This window comes from Canis aureus, chromosome 1 (assembly GCF_053574225.1).
Source record: "Canis aureus isolate CA01 chromosome 1, VMU_Caureus_v.1.0, whole genome shotgun sequence".
Classification (NCBI taxonomy): Eukaryota; Metazoa; Chordata; class Mammalia; order Carnivora; family Canidae; genus Canis; species Canis aureus.
Window position 1 is genome coordinate 31286020 of NC_135611.1, and position 26349 is coordinate 31312368.

The following is a 26349-nucleotide window of genomic DNA, read 5'->3' on the forward strand; positions in this document are numbered from 1 at the left end:
TGGTTAAGATATTTGGGGATAAAGTTAATATTTTTGACTAGAAGTATCTATTGATAAATCAACAGAAATCGAATCTGGATACATCACTAAGATGTAATTAGCAATGACCAGATAATTCTAGTTAACATTTTTGAAATAGGGATCACATTGATATTTCAAAATCCTTATTCTGTAGATAAATGTATTTTAATTTTTTCCCCTTATATACTTTTATTTACCTGGGGAAGGAGCTTTTAGGGTTGGGGGGTGGTTTGCTATCTCTTTAGCTAGCAGAATAGTGTGCCTTTTATCCTCACACATCCTATTTTTGTGGACATAGTAGCCATGCTTCATGGGGAGGTCAGAGCTGGGTATAGCCATCTTGCCCCTAGACATCTTTGGACTTTGTCGTTTGCTGCTTTGAGTGAACCAGAGAAACAGCCCTTTGCAGCATGACAGAGCTCCAGAAGCTCTGGGATTTACCTCCACTTCAATAATACTGAATGTTTTTTAGCATTAGAATGTGTTATAACATTTGAATTAATTTTGACTACAACTTTGGCTTTGGAGAAGAATCATTTAAAATAGACACTGGTACTTTTTGAACTTGATAGCTAAAGATTTAAAATGCATGTTTTATACTGTTAAGTTTTAACCAGTCAGGAAAATTTTATGTAACCAGTGATAGTTATTTTATTTTTGTAAGAATTTTGTTTAGGCTGCAATGTTTAGCTTTTATTAATTCTTTATTCTTGCTATCTTAAATTCCTTACTGTGTTTAATGGCATACTTGCCAAGATACTTAGCATGTAAACAAACAAACAAAAAAAAAAAAATAGAGGTACCCTATGACTGAGTGATTGCACTACTGGGTATTTACTCCAAAGATAGATATGTAGTGAAACTGGGGGGCCAGTTGCACCCCATGTTCATAGTAGCAATGTCCACAATAGCCAAACTGTGGAGGAGCCCCGATGTCCTTCAACAGATGAATGGATGAAGAAAATGTGACATATATATACACTGGAATACTACTCAGCCACCAGAAAGGATGAATCCCTACCATTTACTTTGATGTTAATGGATCTGCAGGGTATTATACTGAGTGAAATAAGTCAATCAGAGAAAGACAATCATCATATGGTTTCACTCATATGTGGAATATAAGAAATAGTGAAAGGGATTATATGGGAAAGGAGGGAAACTGAGTGGGAAAAATTAGAGAGGAAGACAAACCATGAGAAACTCCTAATTCTGGGAAACAAACAACGGATTGCAGAAGCGGAAGTGGGTGAGGAGAATGGGGTAACTGGGTGAAGGGCACTAAGGAGGGCACATGATGAGATGAGCACTGGGTGTTATACTATATGCTGACAAATTGGATTTATTTCTTTCTTTATTTAATTTCTTTATTTATTCATGAGAGTAAGAAAGAGGCAGAGACACAGGCAGAGGGAGATAGATGCAGGATCCCTGCAGGGAGCCCGATGTGGGACTGGACCCTGGATCCTGGGATCACGCTCTGAGCCAAATGCGGACATTCCACTGCTGAGCTACCCAGGCATCCCGGCAAATTGAATTTAAATAAAATATTTTTTAAAAAAACTGATAAATGAATTAAGTAAAGTCACAGGATACAAAATTGATATAGAGAAACCTGTTGCATTTCTATACACTAATGATGAAGTAGCAGAAAGAGAAATTAGGAAAACAATCCCATTTACAATCACACCAAAAAAAAAAAAAAAACCCTAAGAATAAATTTAATCAAGTTCATAAAAGATCTGTACTCAGAAAACAAATACTGATAAAGAGACTGAAGATGACACAAATGGAAAGATATTCCATGTTCATGAATTGGGAGAACCAATATTGTTAAAAAGTCCATACTGCCCAAAGCAATCTACAAATTTAATTTATTCCCTTTCAAAATACCAGTAGCATTTTTCATAGAACAAATAATCCTAAAATTTGCGTGGAACCACAAGAGATCTCGAAGAGCCAAAGTAATCCTAAAAAAGAAGAACAAAATCAGAAGTATCATAATCCCAGATTTAAAGATATACTACAAAGCTACAGTAATCAAAACAGTATGGTACTGGCACAAAAGTAGACCTATAGGTCAATGGGACATGATAGTCCAGAAATAAACCCATACTTCTATTGTCAATTAATCTTTGACAAAGGAGGCAAGAATATACAATGGGAAAAAGATAGTCTCTTTAACAAATGGTGTTGGGAAAATGCGACAGCTACATGCAAAAGAATGAAACTGGATCATTTCCTCACATCATACACAAAAATACACTCAAAATGGATTAAAGATCTAAATGTGAGACCTAAAATCATAAAATTCCTTGATGAAAACTTAGGCAGCAATTTCTTTGACATTGCCAAAAAAAGGTTTTTCTAGATATGTCTCCTGCGGCAAGAAAAAAAACACAAAATTAAATTGTTGGGAGTACAACAAAATAAAAAGCTTTTGCACAGTGAAGGAAACCATCAACAAAACAAAAAGGCAACCTACTGAATGGGAGAAAATGTAAATGATATAACTGGTAAGTGGTTAATATCCAAAATATATAAAGAACATATACAATTCAACAAAAAAAACCCCCAAATAATACAATTAAAAATGGGCAGAGGACACAAAGAGTTATTTTTCCAAAGAAGATATATAGATGGCCAACCAACACATGGCAAGATGCTCAACATTACTCACCATCAAGGAAATGCAAATCAAAACTACAATGAGATAATACTTCACATCTTCCAGAACGGCTAAAATCAAAACTCAAGAAACAATGAATGTTGGTGAGGATGTGGAGAAAAACAAACCTGCATGCACTGTTGGTGGGAACGTAAATTGGTACAGTCACTGTGGAAAACAGCATGGAGGTTCCTCAAAAAACTAAAAATAGAATTACCATATGGTCCAGTAATTCTACTACTGAGTATTTACTTAAAGAAAATAAAAATACTAATTTGAAAAGATAAATGCACCTCTACGTTTATTGCAGTTTTATTTACAATGGACAAATTATGGAAGCAACCCAAGTGTCCATCAATCAATGAATGGATAAAGAAGTGGTATGTGCATATGTGTGTAAATATATATATAAAATGGAATGTTACTCAGCCATTATAAAAGAAATCTTGTCATTTGCAACAACATGGAGGGATCTAGAGAGTATAATGTTAGGTGAAATAAGTCAGTCAGAGAAAGACAAATACGATGTGATTTCACTTATATGTAGAACTTAAGAAAACAAATGAACAAAAAACAAAGAGACAAACAAAAAAGCAGACCTAAATACAAAGAACAAACTGGTAAGTTGCCAGAGGGGAAGTGGGTTCGGATGGGTAAAACAGATGAATGAATTAAGAGTATACTTACAGTGATGAGTACTAAAGTCATACATAGACTTGCTAAATTATTATATTGTACACTTAAAGCTAATATCACACTGTATGTTAATTTTATTTAAAATAAATGAAACGCAGTCAGCCACACATACACACAAAAACAAAAACAAAAAACTGTTACCACTTGTAGCTTCTTATAATTCATTGTTTTGTTTTTTTTTGTTTTATTCATGAGAGACACAGAGAGAGAGAGAGAGAGAGAGAGAAAGAGAGAGAGAGAGGGCAGAGGGAGAAGCAGGCTCCATGCAGGGAGCCCGACATGGGACTCGATCCTGGGTCTCCAGGATCACGCTCTGGACTGAAGGCTGCTCTGGACTGAAGGCTGCGCTAAACCGCTGAGCCACCTGGGCTGCCCTAATTCATTGTTTTCAAATACTTGACAAACAAAATACAAAGTGAAGCCCTTTTATTTTTTTTTCAAATATTTTATTTTTAAGTAATCTCTACACCTAATGTGGAGATCAAACTTACCACCGCCAGATCAAGAGTTACTCTCTGACCTGAGTCAGCCAGGCCACTCAAGTCAAGACTCCCACTTTTTTTTTTTTGAGATTTTTATTTATTTATTCATGAGAGACACAGAGAGAGAGGCAGAGACACAGGCAGAGGGAGAAGCAGGCTCCCTGAGGGGAGCCCAAGCCTAAAGGCAGAAGCTCAAGGGCTGAGTCACCCCGGTGTCCCAAGACCATTTTAAACTAAGTCCTTCTGTTGTTCAAATTAATTTTTAGCCCTCATTAACTGACTCTATAAGAAGTGCAATTTTAAAATTACAATATTTTTTTTAATTTTTATTTATTTATGATAGTCACACACAGAGAGAGAGAGAGAGAGAGAGGCAGAGACCTAGGCAGAGGGAGAAGCAAGCTCCATGCACCGGGAGCCCGACGTAGGATTCGATCCCGGGTCTCCAGGATCGCGCCCTGGGTCGAAGGCAGGCGCCAAACCGCTGCGCCACCCAGCGATCCCCTAAAATTACAATATTTGATAACACTGAAAATCTTTTTTACGTATTGGGTCCCGTGTGAGGTTGTGTTTTGAAAAGATTCCTTGCTAGAAAATAAGGAGGGGCTACTGGGCTGGATCATCTTTAAAGGTGATACTAGTTCTGATGCTTTTGGCAATATTAAAATGACTTTTAATCAAAATAGCTATTTTTTATTAAGATAGCTAAAATGACTTGATACATGTTAAATCTTAAAAGGCCAAAATTTTGCAAAATTATTATCCCTAAAACTATGAAAATCTGGCATTTATTAGTACTTCTACCATTACCTTGTGAACCTAGTTTAAAAGACAATGCCTTTTTTTTTCCACAATGAAGCTTGATCATAGGAGTGTTTAAATAGTAGTATTTCCATGAAATAAGATGCTAGGTCTTAGGTGAAACTAGGCAGCATACATGTGTGGCAGATGACCAATTTTTTTCACTCTTCTCAAATTTCTGAAATCTAGTAAAGTCATCAAATTCCATGGTCTCTTATCTTATTCCAACTCTAGGGAAAATCTAGAAAAATCTCCTCTTGTCAAGTTGAAACAGCTCTCAGTCTCTAAAGCCATGGCTTTGTTCATTAAATGGAGTTTATTGTCTGGAGGGTGAGATAGAAGTGAGTGCAAGCCATTATGAATAAACAAAAACTTTTCCGACACCAAACCAAGAGTAACTGCAAGGCAAAGTATGATTTAAAGCCAGTTATGCTGGCAGCTATAGGCTAGAAATGAGATACTAAATGTAATAGAGGATCTATCTTCAACACATACTCCTCTTGCAACAGAAATCTGGAGTAAAACTGAGTTATTGTTCTCATAGTTCTGCTTGAATAAAGGTATCACTTGTTTGTTGTGTCCTCTGGTTTCCTAATCACAAATTTCCTCCTCTTTCCTTTCATGTCAAACTATTTTCTTTAGCACAAGAACAGTGAGCAAACATTCCTTGGTAGACCAAAGTTTTAAATATAGAAGAAAAAACCCAACATCATACCACTGGATGGTGATCTAACCATCTTCTGAATTTGAACCTGCCTTGGCCTCCAAACTTTCATGTTATTAGTTATACTTTTCCTGTTAACATTTTAGACATGTTAAAAGAGTCTACTCCAAGATGCTTGAAAGAGTTATTTTCAAAATAATTTTCTCTGCTGGAAATCCTTGATGAATTGCCACTTTCCATGTTTTAAATTTATTAAGTCAGTCACAATGAGCTAGAATATGCAGCAGTTAAAGACAGTTCCAAAACCTCAGTGACTTAAGAAACTAGAAGAATCTTTGCTTCACATTCTCCTGGTATAATCAGCAGTAGCAGGGGATCTGCTCACCAGTCTCTCAGGGACCAGAAAGAGGGAAGCACCTGTGCTAAGTGATCACACGGCAGCACAATAAGAATGTGGTGCCTCTTACACTGGCTCCTAAAACTTTAACCAGAAATAACCTCGAGTTACTGTGGTCCTATTTCTTTGGACAAAACAAGCCACATTTAACCATTGCTAGCTTCAGAGAGGACAAGAAAGGACCACCCTACCTCATGAGCAAGGGGGAGAATGAGAATATTCAACTGCTCCAATGACTCTTCCAAATGGAGAGAGAGAATACTGAATCAAAGACTTTCCAGATCCTTGTTACTTATGTAATGTTTACTCCCAATCTTTCTTGAATAAGGCTGAGAGGCTTTTGATGTGGAATTTCCAACAGCAATGAAAAGCTACTGTGTTTTAGGAACAGATAGTTCACCATTGGGATGGGCTCCTCATTGAAGAGCAATTGAGTATCCTGAATCAAGACAGATCGGCCCCACTTTCCACACGTGAGGTCTAGGGGACAACATTTTAACCTGCTGGAAATTCAGATTCCACCTCTGTAAAAGCTGGGACATTACTCCATCAGGGAAGCTGTCATGGGACAAATATTTTAACAAATATTTCTGAGTGCTCTGCTCTCTGATGTGAAAGCCGAAGTAAGGATATGTCAGAACTTTGCACAGAACCCTCCACGGGGTGCTCAGAGAATGGACACTGCTGCCAGGATTTACTACATAGACTAGACCACCTTCCGTTTTTTTTTTAAAGATTTATTTATTTATTCATGAAAGACACAGACTGAGAGAAAGAGAGTCAGAGACACAAGGCAGAGGGAGAAGCAAGCTCCTTGCAGGGAGCCCGATATGGAACTCGATCCTGGATCCCAGGATCACAACCTGAGCTGAAGGCAGGTGCCCAACTGCTGAGCCACCCAGGCGTCCCAAACTCTTCCACTTTTAAAAGCTAGTGAGCAATCCCATAACAAGATATGCTTGGCTGCACAACTCCTTAAGATTCCATTATTTTTACCAAGCCTTTGGCTACATCTTTACCAAATCATCATGAGGCTGTATTTCTTTTCCTAAATATGTACGGCACTGATACTTGGATTATCTTTCAACTGCCTGAGCATTTATTTCTAAATACTTTCAATCTAAAATAGAGCTAAAATATTTGAATTGAGCTAACTGCAGAATTTTCAAAGTTATTATCTAATCAGTTTTACATGACATGAAGCCTCATACTTAGGGGTATCATTACACTGGTCAAGTATCAGCCAGGCACTTGGTAAATGTATTTGATATATTGTAACTCTTCGAGGAAGGAGAGGAAAAGGACTGAGGGCCTTTGATCTGTAATAAGGGTTGATCTGTGTCCCTGAAAAAGATGTGTTGAAGTCCTAACACCTAGTACCTATGAATGTGACCTTATTTGGAAATAGGGCGTTTCCAGACATAACCATATTAAAATGAGGGCACTAGGGTAGGTCCTACTCCATTATGACTAATGTCTTTATAAGAAGAGAGCCCATGGGACCATGTGAAAACATAGGGACATATACAGAAGGAAAGAAGAAGACTGTGAAGACAGAGGCAAAGATTAGAAGTTATGTAGCCACAAGCCAAGGAATGCCCAGAGCCACCAGAAGCTGCAAGGGCAAGGAGGGATTCCCCCCTAGAGGTTGGAGGGAGCATGACCCTGCTAACACTTTGATTTTGGACTTCTGGCCTTCAGAACTATATAAACAATAAATTTCTGTTGTTTTCCAAGCTACCCAGTTTGTGGTTCTTTGTCATGGAAGCCCTAGGAAATTTACATAATCTGGAACCAGGAGATGCTAACATAGGGAAGAAACTTACCAAGGAAATGACAAGAATGTCAAAGCATCACTGGAAGAAACTAGGACAGGAATTGGACATAGGGAGACGCTCATTTGGCTACTGGAACGCTGTGTGACTCTGCACTTCAGGGACTTATCTCTAAGTTACCTCTGTGGTGGGAAAGGCAAGATGTGCTAACTGCTCTCAGCCGACAGAGCAGTCACTGTTTCATAAGAACTGTGATGAGGGCTCCATACGAATAGACTACTGTTCCAATTAGCGCTTCACACACAGTGAGTCATTTACTCTTCACAACAACCCAAAGAGATGGGGACTGTGCTGATCCACATGTTACACACAAAAACTCTGAGAAATAAGAAGCAACTTGCTCCAAGTGACAGAGCCAACGTTAGAATCTAGGTGCTCTGGCCCCAGAACTGGTGGTCTTTCCTGGGGTTAACAACTCACAGAAGACCACAATGCTGTGATGAGAAACTACCCGCCTCCACTCCTCTTGGGACCACACTCAACATATAAAAGAACACTAGCCATTACCTAGGAAATCAATACTTTCAGTTTGGGAGTCTAATGCCCCTAACTCTTTCCTAGAAAGAAAAGATGTTAAACTAGCTATATTATAGTTTTTTTCTCTACATTTACATTTTTATAAGAAAAAAAGGAGTATGAAATGAAATAAGTAAGTAAATGTTTATTCTTAAAGAATTTTGATATCTAAGATCTTCCGAAATTAAGATTAGGGAAAGATTTGTTTCCTTAAGGGCAAAGCAAGTCTGCAGTGAAAACACTATGTATCTTATTGAAGTAATGAAAATATTAGCAGACTCAGCATTTTAAGATGGAAATGGAATTCCTTTGATTCCCTTTGGAAGTTATTTTATAAATTCTTAAATGATATTAGTTATACATATCAACACAGCCTGTATATTACCATCATTACTTCCCAAGTCCTCACAGATAATAGCAGTCCAGGTCCTACGGGCCTGCGGTGTTGGTAGTCATGCTTATGGGGAGCTCACCTCATTGCGCTCCTTCAAAAGGCAGCTTAATCCAAATGCCACCCCCTTTGAGGCTTTCCTCAAATCCTATCTTCTACAAAGTCTTCCTTAGTTCCTCCAATCTTCCACGCCAGCCTGAATTTTTCAATATTATAAGCTATATTGCATAATCCTCAGAACCTCATTCCTGCCTTGTACAGTACAGAGGTTCAATTGATGCGTCTGATGTGTTTCATGAAAGAAGAGCAAACAGAAGGAGTATGAGCTACAGTAGCATCTACTGCCAAAGAATCATAGTTACAAAAAAGTCATTTGTTCCTAAGACAAGCCTTTCTCCTTGGTAAGTCATGTATTAGGACTCCCAAGGCAAAGCTTCCCCATCCCATATTTCTCCATTAATTCACAAATATTTATGAAGCATCTACTACTTGCCAGGTATATAGGCACAGAGGCTTCTACAGTGAACAGAACAAAAATTCCTGTCTTTGTGGAGCTTATGTTCTGTTAGAAGGTCCTAAGTGCTAAGAGAAAAGCAGAGCAAAGAAAGGAACAGAGAGTGGTATTTGGAGCAGGCCTCACTGAGTAGTGTTATCTGAGCAAAGAAAGTAGGTTCCATCACCTTGAGAAAGAGCTAGAGGAAAGTCTGGGGTGAGAACAGTGGGAGACGTGGTTAGACAGGTAAAGGAGTGACAGACTATGTAGGGTAATGAGGGTTGTAAGGATTCTGGCTTTCACCATGAAGCTGAGAACTCACCTCTGGGGACTTGGAATAGAGAAGTGACACAATCTCACTTGCATTTATCCCCTTCTTCCTGCTACCCACTTCCCTAAGATGTGAGGACTCAACTCAAAACTACTCGGACACTTAAATTCCAAATAAACCTCAGTAGGAGTTTCATTGTTACCTACAGGAGGAGAAAGTTAATCGTTCAGTGATGCCAGTAAAAAGTACATGGACATTTTTACCACTCTCTGGTATAATTCACCACAGTTGATTTTAATTTTGTCATTCCTCAGATCCTATGGGTGGTGTTAATGTTTGCAGGTATGAATTGCTAGGAGAGTTTTGAAACATTCAAATCAAAAGCACAATTCTGGCATTTCACAACAGCAGAGCGTTCCAGATGTGCCATATTTTTAAATCTGAATGTGGTTTCTTTTTAATAGTACCAAATCTTTCATAACCCTCCTACTGTAATTCAAGGTCATAGAAACTAGGAGAACTCCATTTTCAAAATTAATTATAAAAATAATGGTCATGAGGTGCTGCTTCAGTGAGAATGTCCTATGATGAACCATAGTCTAAAAAAGTCCTTTTTTCAGATCACTGATTTTTAAAGCCATTACCTCTGACACTCAATAAATGTATTATTTTCTAACCTGAAAGCCCTTGGCCATCATTATTTGATTTGTGTTTGAAGTATTTCTGGGGGAATTGAAGGAGAAGAGATCCTGTAGGTGTCTTACGGATTACAAAACCCAGGTCTAAAGTTTCTGAAAGATCCAGATTTCCAAACTTCTATCTCTCAGATTTATCCATCAGATTACCAACAACAGAGTAAAAGGCCAATTCTATTATGTATCTTTATCCAGGAGTGGAGAACTGAGAACACACAAGACTACAAGCATGTATGCTTAAAAGAAAATAAATTCCAGTCCCAACAGCTGTATTAGGTATTATATAGAAAGCTTTCAAATAATTTGAGCTTTCAAATTAAGCACATAGGAAAAATTTGTTGCCCTCAAATATTATGCTCCGTAATCATTAGAGAATTTATTTTAAGATAATATAAACCAAAATGTATTTTAAAACAGAGGAATTTACCTTCTAGCTCATTAATTTATTGGGTTTGGCAACACTGGAAAAAAAGATCATTCTCATACTGTGGTTTGGATTCTGGCTTGCCAATTAGGTATATTGGATGTTCCCAAAATACATTTGGATTTTCCACAAATTCTTCAAAACAGCTGAATTTTGATTTATTTGCATTGTTTTTAAGAATAAAAAATTGGGATAATTGAGAGATTATAGATGTTCAAACGTTTTAAGTTCCTTGGTTATTTGTAGCCTACCAAGTGAGCTGAAACGCTGTGTTAAATCTTAAACAGGTCATAAGTTTAATATAGATCTTGGATACCAATATGGATATTTTCCTAGAAATTTGACAGCAATTTTAAGTGACAGATTTCAAATAAATATGCTGTTTGGTTTAATATTAGACTAACAATTAGTTCTTTCCTCCCCTCCTCTCTTCAGAGTAAAAGTTTTTACGTAGTTATACAGTAATACTTATAATGGCATAAAAGCATGTTATTTGTATATGAAGTAGTAAAGCCAAATTTATCTTCCAACAAATGCATAGTTGGGTCCATAAGATCACTTCTTCGCCAATAGTTACTTCAATGATACTTATAATCCAAAAAACATAAAAAAGATAAAGAGAAAATATATGGCTTTAATATAAATCCAAACCTTCCTAAATTCTGAAAGCAATATCTCCACCTGATTACTGTGGTAATCTCCACCCAGTCTCCTGCTTCCACCTCAGCCCCCTTGCGGTGAACTTTTAACAGAGAACCTGACTGAGCTGCTTAAAAACAATGAATCAGATTATGTCACTCCTAAATTCAAACCTCTCCAATGGCTTCCCAGGCCGTGAAAGGAAAAACCAATGTCCTCCTAATGGTTTCTAAGCCCTTCATGATCTGACTCTGAGTGGCTAGCAGGTGCTCAGGGAGCTAAGTGAATGAACAATCAGCACTTGAAAGGGTACTTTATCCTTGAACACACTTTCCAGTGTGGGCTGGGGCCAGCATCCATACAGAATTTTATGGGGGTGGGGCCCCAATCACATGTTCAGGAATAAGCAGATGAGGAAAAAGCTGATAGGATTGGGAATGGCATAGAGAAGGTGATGTCCAATACTCAATCAGGGTTACCTGTCCAAGGAAATTTAGTCTCAGTAGAATTTCAGGGAAACTGAACAAATCCAGTATTTAAAAACTAACTGTAGGGACACCTGGATGGCTCAGCAGTTGAGCGGCTGCCTTTGACTCAAGTCATGATCCCGGGGTCCTGGGACAGAGTCCTACATTGGGCTCTCTGCAGGAAGCCTGCTTCTCCCTCTGTCTATGTCTCTGCCTCTGTGTCTTTCATGAATAAATAAAAATAAAATCTTCTATTTAAAAAGAAAAAAAAAAAACCTTAACTGTATATGAATACCACACTAAAAATTTCTGGTCAGATAAGAACCAGAGAAAGCTCCCAGAAGTTTTCGGTAGGAGAATATGGAAGAAGACAGGAGATGGTGATGGAATGGATGCCTGTGAAATGGATAGGTTTCTTTTTGCCTAGAGAGGGGAGAAAAATGGATGACAAGCAGATTGTAAAATTCATAGGCTTAAAAATTATTTTAGACAATTCCAAATGACTTGTCATTTTAATCTACATAGTGGGATTGGGGAAATAAAGTGATCAGCATTGGGAAGGTGGAGCATGACAAAGAGAATATGCACAATGAACTGTGTCATCAGCTCAAAAGTCCAACAGGAAATGAGTCTGTGGCTAATGTATAAACCTGCATTGGAAAGAAACACCCTGCTCCCAATCCTAGGACCAACGCCTCCCTCACTGACATTAAACATCATAGGCAACTTCACTTTATGTGGAAAGGTTTTTAAAAAGGTCATTTTGACTAATATCTTCCCTCTATGGTTAATTTCTATTGAAGTGGAATAAAAACCTCTCAAAAATTAGGAATTAAATATTAAAACTTAAGCAGCTGGATAAAACTCTTAGCTTTATTTTTCACTGCAAAACTCAAAGGTGATTTTCCATTGTAGAAAACTACTTTTTAACATTTCTTCTCTTCATATGCCCAGATGAATTCAAGGAGACTCAAAGGACTAAATCTGATTGAAATTAAGGTGAACCGCTTTGTGGTGCCCATGATTCATGTGAGCGTGTAAAGAGTTTGCCAGTTCTGGTTGAGTGGCACCAGAGTGCAGCCAAATTGGAGGTGATCTCATTTCACTTTAGAATGAGAAAGCTCTATCACTGGCAGTAGTGGAGCATCACCAAGGTTACTCGATATCAAATAACCTGCAAAGATTCTAAACCAACACCAGAGACTCCAGTTGTATAAAGAGTGATAACAAACCTTATCCACAGTACCTTCAATGTAGCATTTTTATGCTGCACTGAGTGAAATATAGAGGCCACTCAAGTTACTCACTTTATCGGGAATTAAAACAGAATTGCTGAAACAGCAGACTAGCCAGGAACACAAAAACAAAACAAAAGCCTTTTGTTTAAACAATCCATAGTGCTTTGTTAAGACCTGGACCATTTAAATGACTGTCTTTGCTATTCTATCTTTTGTGCATTGCTTACCATTAGAAAGAAGCAACATGTCTCTTAATCTACTGAAAGAGCAATGATTGTTAATTTTCCCTTGCTCTTGCATCAGATCTCCAGCTCACAGGTTAACTACTCTTTCAGGGTTTCCCCACTCAAGAGTAGTTAGCATTATAAAAAATTTCCTGAGCCCTCAAGTCCAACTAGGGAAGTTAAACAACCTCTTTTGTATATCATCCCCATTATGTTAATTCCTTATTTTTGTCTTTGCTTTTCTCTTTCCTCAACTGAGAATTTAATCCTTTGTTTCATCAGGTTGGGCAACTATTCCCAAGGACAAAAATTACAAAAGAAAATTAACGAAATACTGAACATTAAAAAAAAAAAAAGCTTTTAATAACATATAACATTAACATTTGTCTTTGAAGAGTCAACCTAATTAAATTCACAAGCACTGAAAAAGAGCATCAAATTAAGTCATCCTTCTCACCAAAGCCCTAGCAATATAGTAGCAATAGAGTGGGTGCCACATTTCAACCAGGCCTCCAATACCACCCTAATGAACAACTTCACCATTTCTTTTGCTCCAACTCAAAACTTTTCCCAAATCTCTGTCTAGGAGATAAAGGTGTAAACCTGACGTCCACCTGCGCCGAGTTCACTGCCTACTGCCTACTGCCTCCTGCCTTCTGCCTCCTCGAGGAACATCGTCCTCCCCATTTTCTCTTGTATCGGTGATCTTTCCCCCTCCTTGTTGGGCTCCTTTTGCCTACAACCATGTTTTAATTGGTTCTAGTTTTTGTTTTTATTTTTAAAAATATTTTATTTATTTATTCATGAGAGACACACAGAGAGAAGCAGAGACATAGGCAGAGGGAGAAGCAGGCTCCCTGCGGGGAGCCTGATGTGGGACTCAATCCCAGGACCCTGGGATCACTCCCTGAGCCAATGGCAGACTCTCAACGACTGAGCCACCCAGATGCCCCTGGCTCTAGCTTTTAAAACAAGTAATAATATTACCTCTATCTTGCCACCACCTCAAAACAGTGTCCCTTTTCTCTTTCTTTTGCTGACATCAATTTATTCTCTTATTCTTTACTTCCCTGTTTCTCAAAAAAAAAAAAATCACTTGTGTTATTTTTCTGGTTATAAAAATAATTCTTCTCTCATGAAATCTGGCTTCTTACATCCAAAGCCTTCCTTGAAACTGCTCTTTTGAAGATCACCAATAGCAGCCCAATGTCCAGTTTAGTGTTCTTTCTTCTGACTTTCTACCCATCTGGGAGCCTCATGACGAGTGCCCATCCTGACTTTTTCTTCCCCAACTACTTGTTTACCAATTTCTCCTTCCCAGCCTCCAAAATGAAGGCTTCCAGCCTACGTACTCCCCATCCTCATGTCCTCACCCCTGCATTTTCACCCCTTGTTCTGTGGCTTTGGCTCTCACCTCTCCTGAGCTCTAGGTGACCTTCCCAGGACCTCCACAGACACGACAGCGTTTATGATCCAATGAAATAATAAAAACAGAAAAAAGAAGTCTTTAATAACATTACCATTTGTCTTTGAAAAGTCAACCTAATTAAGTAAAACACCAGACCGTGTGTCCTGGGGTCACACAAATGACAAGAAGAGGCCCTGCTCCCAATGGTCTTGCTGTTGGGCAGGGAGATAAATGAGTAAACACAATTATGCAGCACACACTAAATGGAGGACTGTAAGGTTTTGTGGGAATGTATGGAAAGTGTTGAAGGTGTGCCGGGGGCTGCCCTGGAGAGTCCCGGAAAGCCTCGCAGGGTCTCCGACATCCACCAGATGACTCTCCCGGGGAAACAGAAGTTAGCCAGGTGTAAGGGATGATGATGCAATAGGAAGAAAGACTGGGACACGCAGAAGAGAAAGAGAGCACAGGACAAGCTAGCATTCCCATGCAGACTTGATCCTCACACGTGAAGGCACAGGTGAGAGCCTGGGTGGAGGGGTAGGAAGCAGAGGGAGAAAAGGTGGTCTGGTGGTGAGACTAGACAAACAGGGTGCAGATCATGAAGGTTCTTAGCTGCCAAGGAGCTTAAGTTTCATCCTGTCTGGGAGAGGGGCTCTTAGGGAATTTTTAAACAAAGGAGAGGCATGATCAGATTTATGTTTTAAAGACAACACCCAGGGGCAGGGGTGAGGTTCAGTGATACCAGCCTCATCAACCCTGTTACTCACACATACATCTTATCTCTCTGGCTGGCTTTAAGCGTCTGGGGCAAGCAAGAACGTCATTCCTCTGTGACTCAGCTACAATATCCAGCCCAGTGCTTCATTGGCAGGATCCACTTAGAAAATTTATATGTCAACACAAGCTTAGATTTTAGATAGCCCAGTTTGCTTAGGACTTAAGCTCAGCAGTAAATTCTAACCTTGTGCCAAAAACTTTCATGTGTCACCCTTAAGCAGCCAAGTACTGAGAGGCCAATTAGAATTTTTGAGCTTGGAAGGGAGCTTAGACATCATCAATTGTTTTCCAGAGGAGGAATGCCAAAGACAAAAATGGGATATGGCTTTCCAACATCCCACTGGCCACTGCAGGGCACTGGAATCAGAATTCTGGCCTCATTTTCTTGACTAGTTAATGACAACCGAACAAAATGTTAATGCTGCTATTATTTTAGGAAAGATGAGACAATATATTCCCTACCCCTGTTCAATGGCTTTTTCAGAATATGTACCACTCTCCCCACCTGAATTCTAGACCTACTTTTATTTAAACTAGAAAAAAACATTAAAATTCTATATGAATGAGTCTAAGTAATTTAATGTTTCTTACTTATAAAATATTAAAAATAAACCTTTCCTTAAACAGTGATACTTCCCCCTTCTCCTTCTACCTAAAGGATTCTTCAGGAAGAACACAAGGAATAGCCCCAGGCAAAAAGAAAACTGGGCACTAAATCATTAGTCCCCTTATCTTTCCCTTATCCTTTCTATAATCTGGGCCCTTTTTTTTAAAGTCCCCTGAGGTACTAATAACCTACTGTAGTCCCAAAAACACATACCAAACCATTAGAATGAAACGACAGTTACAGGTATTTGACATACCCGAAGTCCCATGATGGAGTTTGCCTCCTTTACTTCTCTTAAACTTAAGTTTCAAAGAAATTAAGACTGAGTAAAGAGAAGATTTCCAGAGCAACAGTGAAGCCCTACCTTTAGGCATCCACAACCTAATGTGCATTCCCTAAATGAATTGGCTCACCAAACCAAACCAAACCTGCCTCCAGCCTTTAGATTCCAGTGACCCCTGTCCCTATGACCTTTCTGAGTTGATGGCAGGCATCAAAGAGATAGGTCTCCTCAGTGTCCGCAGGATGTGAGATCCAAATAGGCCAGCGTGGGCTGAGCGAGAAACCCAATTTCAAATCCTGACCTAGTCATCTATCAACTGCAAAGCAGCTATAAATTAACCCATTCACTTCCATGGGCCTTGGGTTACTTACCTACAAAATGAAAAGGGGGGTTTATTAATCAAATGATGCGGGAGGGCCCTTCCAGCTCTAGCAATCTAGGCTCTTTCACAGGTTGATGCTGAGTGGGAGAAAAAGTCACCTTGTTTATATGGATGAAATGAACCTGAGTGTCAAGTGTCTGAGACTGTCCCTTGTTATCTGATGATGTTTCTTGCTCTGTTCCTCTCTCTCTCCTCCCCACAGCATATCTCAGGAGCATCACAGGTAGGAGGGAGAACACTGACAGCCATTTGGGAAAGACGGCTGAGGTTTATAATAAATCATATCTGTATTCCATTGCACTTAAATAAATGCACCCTTCCCTCTACAAACACTACTTCCAATTTAAGGGGCAGGTACTTTGAGATACTTTACAAAAGTAAATTCATTTTACTCCCATGAACACATATATTATGATCTTTATTTTATAGATGAGAAAACATGTTTAAATTGTCAATGAAATACTCTCAAAATTAAACTCAAATCATAGATACCTAGTACATAACAGGCAGGATTTGAACCTAGGTGTGACCCATACTCTTTTCATTAAACCTGGATGTTCTCCTATTGTAAAGCAAGAATAAGAGGTTTCTGGAGTTTAAGTCATATTCTACTTTCTGACCAGGGTAATGGTTTTGTTGGTATTGACTTTATAATTATTTGTTAAATTGTACATGTTTTAGGCATTTGTATTATATGTCATAATTTTTTTTAAAGTGACCAAAAAAAAAAAAAAGAAAAAGAAAAAGAATCCATTGTTTAGCACAGGTGGGCAAAGCAGATGTTCATCTTGGGTATGTCTGAGGTGGTGAGATAAGATAGCCAAGGCGCCTCATCAAATCCAGAGAGAATCCCACAATCCTTCCGAGAACAAACTTATCTGTCTAAGCCAAAAGTGAACTAGGATACTTTTTTTTTCTTAAGATTTTATTTATTTATTCATGGGAGACATAGAGAGAGAGAAAGAGAGGCAGAGTCACAGGCAGGGGGAGAAGCAGGCTCCTTGCAAGAAGCCCTATATAGAACTCCATCCCGGACCCAGGATCACACCCTGAGCAAAGGCAGACACTCAACCACTGAGCCACCCAGGCGTCCCTAGGATGCTTCTTGACATAAGCAGTAGACGCAATGACCCCTACATAAAGTCTCTATGTCAGGAACTGTCAGATGAACCTGCCTGAAACTACTTGGAAACCTTGTCCATAATTTTAAGAACAGTGTACCATTCTCCAGTGTTGAGCAGGTTGGTGTGCATACATGCACACACACACACACAAAACTACAGTTTTTAACCAGTTGGTATCAACAGTCATTTATTCCCATTGTAAATCCTCAATTCCTATAATAAATATAACCGCCTGACTGTAAATGAACATAGGCCAGATCTAACATTCCTCCCTGTGCTCTCACTTCTAATTCTAGAGCCACAGAGCCGCTGACCTGCTAAAATGGGTTTATTTCTTCAGGAAGGATAGCTGTGAGTAGGAACATTTTTGATACAACAACAGATGCTCTGTGAACTAATTCTGGCAAGGAGTGGACATGGACACAGTAACGAAACTGCGTGTTAAACATACTGTGAGAAATTTAGTTTCTCTCTCTCCCAGGTTGGGCTTTTGGGGGATGGAGCCTTGAAAATAACATGTCTTTATTTCAGCTCTCAATATGTTCATAATTGTTGAATGAGGCCTACAGTTATAAAGAAATAAAACCTGAACCTTTCATGAAACTTAACCATGCCCACGCCCCCATCCCTCAGTTCCCCTTTCCCATTTAATGTGGCCCTTTTAATAATGCTAAAAATGATTCAGATATTTTGTTAGAGAAAGGTTACCCATCATCACATCTAACTCAGATGAGGTTCATGAACTGTTCAAACAACTATGAGATTAAAAGGGTAGAATTCTTCCAGAGATTCAGTAAAAAGCTAAGTGAATTCTTTATAGATAATGGGATTGATCTGCAGAAATTAACTATTCATTGCCAGCCAGATGTTCTGTTGAGCCAAATATCAAAATATTATTCTTAAATCTAGGTACACGGGGACGCCTGGGTAGCTCAGTCTCAGTGGTTGAGTGGCTGCCTTTGGTTCAGGGCATGATCCCTGGGTCCCAGGATCGAGTCCCACATTGGGGTCTCTTCAGGGAGCCTACTTCTTCTGCCTATGTCTCTGCCTCTCTCTCTGTCTCTCATGAATAAATAAATAAAATCTTAAAAAAAGAAATCTAGGTACACGTTTGTATCGTCATTAGCAGTAAACCACTACCTAAATCTCTAGAAACAAATCAGCAAGATCAAATCATTTGCACTAAGAGCATGGTCCATCAAATTCTATCAAGTTCTCCAGAGATTAGTCAACAACAAATAAAAGATCTCTATTTGGACCAGAATAGAGTGAACTTGCACATAGAACACACGCTTCAGGCATTCCATACGCCGTTTTACACACTGTGCCCATCTCCTCTTCAATGGGGGGAGATGAGAGAGTGGGCAAGTGGAGAGGGAGGTGTCTCCCAATGCTTTTCTTTTCTAGCTGACTAAGCTCTCTCTGCCTACTGTACATCATACACATGTCCATTACACCATTTTCTATTTACTTCAGTCTTGACACAAAGTTGCAAGCTCAGCTCTTTAAAGTTAAGGACCCATGAAGTTAGGAAACTTAGCTTTATCATGTAAACATTTTTCATGAAACCCATGCCTTCCTCACTCTACTGACCTTAGGCATTTCTGCATTACTTTAATAAGCAAATGTTTATGACACTTAGTTATTAATTTACTAGTATTTATTGTATCATTTCCCTCCATTACTTTATGATCCTTGAGAGGACAGCTAAGCTCCCATAGAACCTGACGGAACTTACACGACGAGCATTTAATGATTATGAAAAAGCACAAACCTATTTAATATTAAAGAATAGTTGGGATCCCTGGGTGGCGCAGCGGTTTGGCGCCTGCCTTTGGCCCAGGGCGCGATCCTGGAGACCCGGGATCGAATCCCACATCGGGCTCCCGGTGCATGGAGCCTGCTTCTCCCTCTGCCTATGTCTCTTTCTCTCTCTGTGACTATCATAAAAAAAAAAAAAAAAAAAAAAAAAAAAGAATAGTATTCTTTCCTTAAAATTATGGACAAAGTCACAGTAAGAGGTGAAGGAACAAAATTCTATTGTGAATAATTAGCTACCTCTCTATATTTTAAGCAAAGAACACTGAGGTCAAATTATCTTAGACCAATAGCTTTATACAACCCCGTACCTTAATAGTGCCATATATTCAGGGACTGGATTTTTTCTTTTTAATCTTCACTGATAATGAGGCAATAAATGCTCTGCACTTGTGTTTATTGCAGGTTGCGAATATAGTATATGGGAAGCGTGGGATGTGAAGTTCTGTGTGTGTGATTAAAAGCAAATAAATAGGGATCCCTGGGTGGCGCAGCGGTTTGGCGCCTGCCTTTGGCCCAGGGCGCGATCCTGGAGATCCGGGATCGAATCCCACATCGGGCTCCCGATGCATGGAGCCTGCTTCTCCCTCTGCCTGTGTCTCTGCGCCTCTCTCTCTCTCTGTGACTATCATAAATAAATAAAAATTAAAAAAAAATTTTTAAAGCAAATAAATGAAGAGGAAAACAACTCAGAGGCTCTTTTTCATTTCACCTTTCTCAATCACTGTTTTAAAAGTTATTATTTATCTAAAAATCTCTCCAGGAATATTTAAATCCAGGCTTTAAAAGTTGAGCTCCACAAATTTTCCACAGTTATTAACTTTATTAATAGTAAATCCCTTCAATAAAGCATTTTAGGACATTAGAGCGATTGCTAAAACATTTACCTTTTCAAAATAAAATTCAAGGGTAGGTAAAACTGGTGGTGATGTTATTTTATATAGATCTACTGAATAATCAAAAAGAAAATAAAATCAGAAAAATCTATATACAGATGTTCAATTTTCTCAGGGAAGAAAAGAGAAGCTCTGATCTGATACTGGAAAATACATGAAAGAGGTAGTAAAGCACAATTTCCTGGAGAGTGATCAAAAGAAAAAAAAGCGGGGCCTGAATACTCAAACTCACACATACCTTCCTGAAAGCATTCTCTACAAGCCAGACCATGCAGCGCTCTGTTGTTCATGGCTCAGGGAGAAATGTTAACAATGGCACTGCCTCTGGGGTTTGTCCTGGGAACTGTGCCATTTAATATTCTTATTAATTATTTGGTGGAAGAGATGAGCTATAAGTAGAGAAGCTCTTGGTCATAATGTACTGAAGATAAATCACTATGTAGTGAAGGGATGTAGAAGAAATTTTGGTTGGATTTAAGTACATCACGAAGGCAACAAAGGTCAAAGTACAATTCCAAGGCTGCACAAAAGAGCCCGACTAATGCAATTTCTTCCTCTTAAGCTTATAGTCACTAAATATATAGGTTAGGCAGGCTAAATGAAAAAGGGGACCCAATAATCTCAGCTCTGGATGATCCAATGCCAAGACTATAGGATACAAGATACTGTAAGATCCATAAGGTAATCTAAGCATTAGAAAAGATTCAAGGAAGAAAAACTAAGGCGATCATTTAAAATGTCTGTATAGTTCTATTCCGAATAGTAAATCTACTGTGAATCTATTGAAAGCTATTCCTTCTTTCTCAAAGCAGAAATTATCTGCTTTCTCTAATTCCTCTATAGCAATTTTTGGCACATCTCTTGAGAATTTTTCACATGGTGATCTGTACCAATGAAGTAAGTATAATTTCCTTGAGAGCCAAGACCATGCCTTTGTAGTCTGCACTTCTACCAGAATAAAAGATTTCTAACAAATGATATTAGAGGCAAGATGATGCTTCAGTTAAGAATATGAGCTCTGTAGCCTGGGATGGTCCAGGTTTAGGTTTAAATCCTGGTCCTAACATTAACTAACTTGGCGATTTCAGGCAAATTTCTGATCTGTGTGTATCCATATCACCACCTGTAAAATTTGCCTAATGATAGTAAACAGGATTATTGTGGGGATTCAATGAGATAACACGTGTAATGGACTTAGGACTGAATCTGGCATATAGACAAGTGTTTGGTAAATACTAGTTGGGGTCCTTGTGCTGGGTTTTCCTTGAGTCAATAACAGATTTCTTCTGGATTTCAATATTTCCCAATTAGATTAAGATACAGGGCACCCAGTTAAACTAAATTTCAATTTCAGATAAACAACAAAACAAGTACTTTTTTTTAAAGGTTTTTTAAAAAGTAATTTCTAGGGGATCCCTGGGTGGCTCAGCAGTTGAGCGCCTGCCTTCGGCCCAGGGTGTGACCCTGGAGACCAGGGATTGAGTCCCTCGTCAGGCTCCCTGCATGGGGCCTGCTTCTCTCTCTGCTTATGTCTCTGCCTCTCTCTCTCCATGTTTCTCATGAATAAATAAATAAAATCTTTAAAAATAATAAAAAAAATAAAGAAAATAAAAAGTAATTTCTATACTCAACAAGAGGCTTGAACTCAAGGCCCTGAAATCAAGAGTCACACGATCCTCTGACTGAGCCATCCAGGCACCCCAACAACAAGCATTTTTAAATAAAACAATGTCCCAAATATTGCCTGGTAGGAGAAAACTGGTAGAGGCAGCAGCATCTGGTAGAGTAAGAACATTAGTTTGCTTTTTTAAGGAAAAAGTCTCGAATCTTAAAAGACACTCCTTCTTCTTTTTTTTTTTTTAATTTTTTTTTTTTTTATTTATTTATGATAGTCACAGAGAGAGAGAGAGAGAGAGAGAGAGAGAGGCAGAGACACAGGCAGAGGGAGAAGCAGGCTCCATGCACCGGGAGCCCGACGTGGGATTCGATCCCGGGTCTCCAGGATCGCACCCTGGGCCAAAGGCAGGCGCCAAACCGCTGCGCCACTCAGGGATCCCACTCCTTCTTCTTTTAAAGAACTTCTTTATCACTTTTAAGAAGCCTTCCTTGCCACACATTGACACTTCCTAACATCCACAGTAAAATGAAGTAAAAACAAAACTTTTAAACTAGCTATAGGAGTATACTCTTCCTCTGTTTCCTACTGACCACGGTGTACTCTGCCCATCTGTTGACAGAACCTATGCTTAATAGAAGAGCAGTTGGGTGCTGTAACTTCTGAAAAAACAAACCATTTTGAACTCCTTCAAAGTCTATATATATAGGTCCCCTTTCCATCCAACTTGAACTAAATAGTACAAACCATTACAAAGTATCAGCTTTAACAAATTTGTTTTGAATACTTACAATGGTTTAAAAAAGGCAGTGGCAAAATTTCACATGTCAGCAGGGGTTTATTTGGATTAAATTAGGACTGGTGATTTTTAACATGCTAAAGAGTTGCTAAACAGGGGTGGGGTATTTGAGGATAGATTTGCATGCCTGTAAATTGGTAGGTTTCTACAGAGACCAGAACATATGAGGCATGTATTAGGTTGTAAGTAATTATGATCTCCTCTAAAAAAAAAACAACCCAGCATGCTATATGTTCATTATAAATAGGTCTTCTTTTACAAATAGCTATCAGATTTGTGCTTTCAATTCTAATGGTCAGTGATCCAAGAACAGCAAGTTTGCAGGATGCAATCTTACCCCTCAATACTGATTTGAGGTTGAGCTTGGCTTGGCGGTGCAGGTCCTCTACACAGGGTGGTCTTGTGGTGGGAAGGAACACATTCTCCTGCTGGTGCCATGGAGCAGTGTAGTGGACTGTCCATCTACTCTCCTCATCTAGGTTGGAAACCGCTGTAAAAAGAAAGGTAGAATAAATTCTACGTCAAAATATGCTTCAGTGGCTCCAAACATTTTACGTCAAGGTAAAATTTTACATCCATAGGTTAAGGGCCAACAGAGGGGAAATGGAGCAAATTCTGGATGAGGTTTAGTCTTAGGCTCCAGGGGTCCGTCCCACAGTGTTTTGTCTCTAAAGGGAAAGCTGAAACAGAACAGCATTCCCCACAATGTTTTGGTAGAATTGCTTCCCAGCATTTTAGGCCTTCCCTTTACTCCAAAGTTATCAAACAACCGAGAAAACTTGAAATTGATGGAGACCTTCAATTCCTACTTAACTCTACTGCAATGAGTATTTATTATCCAATTGTACTATGCCATTACATCAGTAAATGTTAGATTATCAAGACAGCAACAAATTTCCTATCAAGAGGCGGAGACCAAATCTTTCCCTTCTAAAGCATTACATTAAAACATCACTGTAATAAATTCATTTTTTTTAAATTAAGCATAAACATTCAGTGGGATATATTTAAATAGCATATCTAATGAAGTAGAAATCAATCTGTGCTACAAAATTTTCTCTACATTTCCTGCTTTCATGGAATACTTTTTTCATGGAATACTATTATGTTAAAATAAATTTTTAAAAATTTCAATGCAATTGACCAAACATATTCCAATTCAATTGAGTTTTCCCGATACAAAAGAGTACATCAGAGGGGAAATGATAGGTAATCATGAGAGTACCCTAAATCTCCATAGTAATTTTCCTGGATTCCCCTAGGGCTTGGGATCTCTATGTCTATTTCACGTTTTCCTAAGTACAGACTGAGTTGGGGGTACCAGTGGAACCCAACATGAAGCTGACAGCACCAATCATATCTATTAATAATTTTTAATCCTTTCTGTATATCTGCTGATGTAAACCAGATGTAAGGAGAGACTAGAGAAGTTTAAGAGAAAAACCCCGTACTAATAAGGCATTTCCTGGAGGTGACAAGTAAAACCAGAAGATACTGGAATTGTAAGCCAGGGGCAAGCCTTCCCTGACCCTGATCTATGTTGTAGGGAGCACACTGAGCATACACACTTGTATAACACCGTATGTCCCTGGAAACAAGACTGTAAGATAGACTATCAAAATAAAATGAACATGCATGCATCAACTACTGAGCCCTTCTATTTGAACATATTTCAAATTAACTCAAAGTACCTAATAGCACAGTAGAGCTATTATAAAGATGAGATGAACTAATATATATAAAGCATACTGTGGCAGAAGCAGTGAAATTAATCTAATGGAGCCACTGACTTATTAGAACTATCGCTGAAGGGGAACTTGGCTTTCCTTAGCACTTCCGGGAACCTGAGTCATAGGTTAGCACTACCCCGTAGCCCATCTTTTCTAGAGCTACTAAATTCTGTAAGCCTCATCCCTAAATAATTTGTTTCTCAAATCATCCCACCTTCTCCATAAATTGCTACATGGTAAAATAAACATTGTAAACTAGACATCAAGCTAAAAACAGAAATGGCTGTGTGCGTTGTTTTTATTTTTTTTTTAAAGATTTTATTTATTTATTCATGAAAGACACAGAGAGGCAGACACATAGGCAGAGGGAGAAGCAGGATCCCTGTGGGGAGCCTGATGCAGGACTCGATCCCAGGACCCCAGGATCTTGTGACCTGAGCCAAAGGAGATGCTCAAACCACTGAGCCACTCAGATGCCCCTGCTTTCTGCTTTTAGTATTTGACAAAAGCAGCATGTAAATTAGGTACCTGGTATTTCCTGTAACCTCTTAAACAAATGTTTTGCATGGTGCATGTAATTATCAATCTTAATACATAAAATCCACAAAGACCTGACTTAGCCCTTATGCATATGCCTTAGAATCTCGCACAGGGCGGAACTCCCCATATGTCTCCCAGAGTAGCCATGGTTAATTGCAATGCTTTGTGCTAATGTCCATTTATTTGGAAGACTGAATTCCCATACTTCATAGCTGAAAAAGATTGAAAAGTGAAACTTCCTACTTATTCCCAGTTACAAATCAAATCCACGTAATGGTACTTGTGTCTGTGCAATCACACCATCAGCCCCACTGTACAGCTACCAACTGGCTCCTATGAAAGAACAGTTGTCTTTTCTCTGGAGCATCTCATTCTTGGCCAGGGCAGATTTTAATCAGTCCATCCAAAGACAGCCTTCCACCGAGGGAGCTGCATAAACTGTGCCCAGAGGGCTGTTCTTTGTTACTTTCTCCAATCTCTCTCTTACCAATGCTCATGCCCATTCACATTTATCTAGTTTAAATCACTGGTCCCAAAACTAAACTAAGCCAACAGCCGTGTAAAAACAAAACCATATATTTGTAAAATCTATACTCTGCAGAAAATGAAGCAGCACCTGGATTAAAGAAATATAAATCAAAGGTAAGCACATAATGAGGACATGCCACAAAAGCTGTGCACTTTACAGTGACTGATCAGTCTAGACAGAGTTTGTCCTGGAGATCTAAAATACATAACAGAGAGTTCCAGGAAGTTTTAGAGGATCATCCCCATCAAAAATACATGATAGATCACACACAGCCTCCCTGCACGGTTAAGCCAGAGAATCAAAAACACATCTATCAAGGCGGACATAAGGTAAATACAAGGTTCCCCCCTCCCCCTTTTTATCAAAGGGCTTCTTTTGACAAACACAAAAGAAGTGAATTCACCTAAAATCTCAACCATAAATAAATAAGACATGCTAAATCACATAATTCTGCCCTAGAGTTATAAAAGTCTGAGGTATTTGAACAACCTGGTAGAGAATGAAGTTTAACTTGTGCTACTTATCTTTTCATATTCTAATTCCATCACTCAAAAAGATGTAATACATAAAACCACACACACACACACACACACACACACGCACGCACACAGGGAGGGGGTTAGGAGAAATTACTTACTTTTTTTCTTAAAAAGTTTAATTAAAGACTTGATCTTTGCATTAATGAAGGCCACCATTTCCAGAATGCCTACATAGGGGTTAGAAATTTAAATCATATTAAAAGCTCAGCCCATCAGGCAGGTGGTAAGCTGTATCCTTCTGCTCCAGATTCTAACTTTCTTCCTCCGGGCTCGAATCCTTAGACATCTGCCGGAGGTGCTGATGTAATGTTGAGGTTGAGTTTACTGTCAGGCAGTTACAACCCATTAACAGCCCTTGAACCTGAAAAGCTCCCACTGAA

General features: G+C 38.8%; 1 protein-coding gene across 6 annotated transcripts in view; it reads right to left on the reverse strand.

Moving 5' to 3' along the window:
• NHSL1 (NHS like 1) overlaps positions 1 to 26349 on the reverse strand; it is a 151169-nt gene that overhangs the window by 44621 nt on the left and 80199 nt on the right. For 5 of the 6 annotated variants that reach the window (XM_077894510.1, XM_077894477.1, XM_077894494.1 and 2 more), the window contains exon 2: positions 22969 to 23121. In XM_077894510.1, the coding sequence (XP_077750636.1) occupies positions 22969 to 23121 (153 nt within the window). Of the gene's footprint in view, positions 1 to 22968; positions 23122 to 26067; positions 26137 to 26349 lie in introns of all 6 variants that reach the window. The other variant, XM_077894490.1, reaches the window with a different exon arrangement.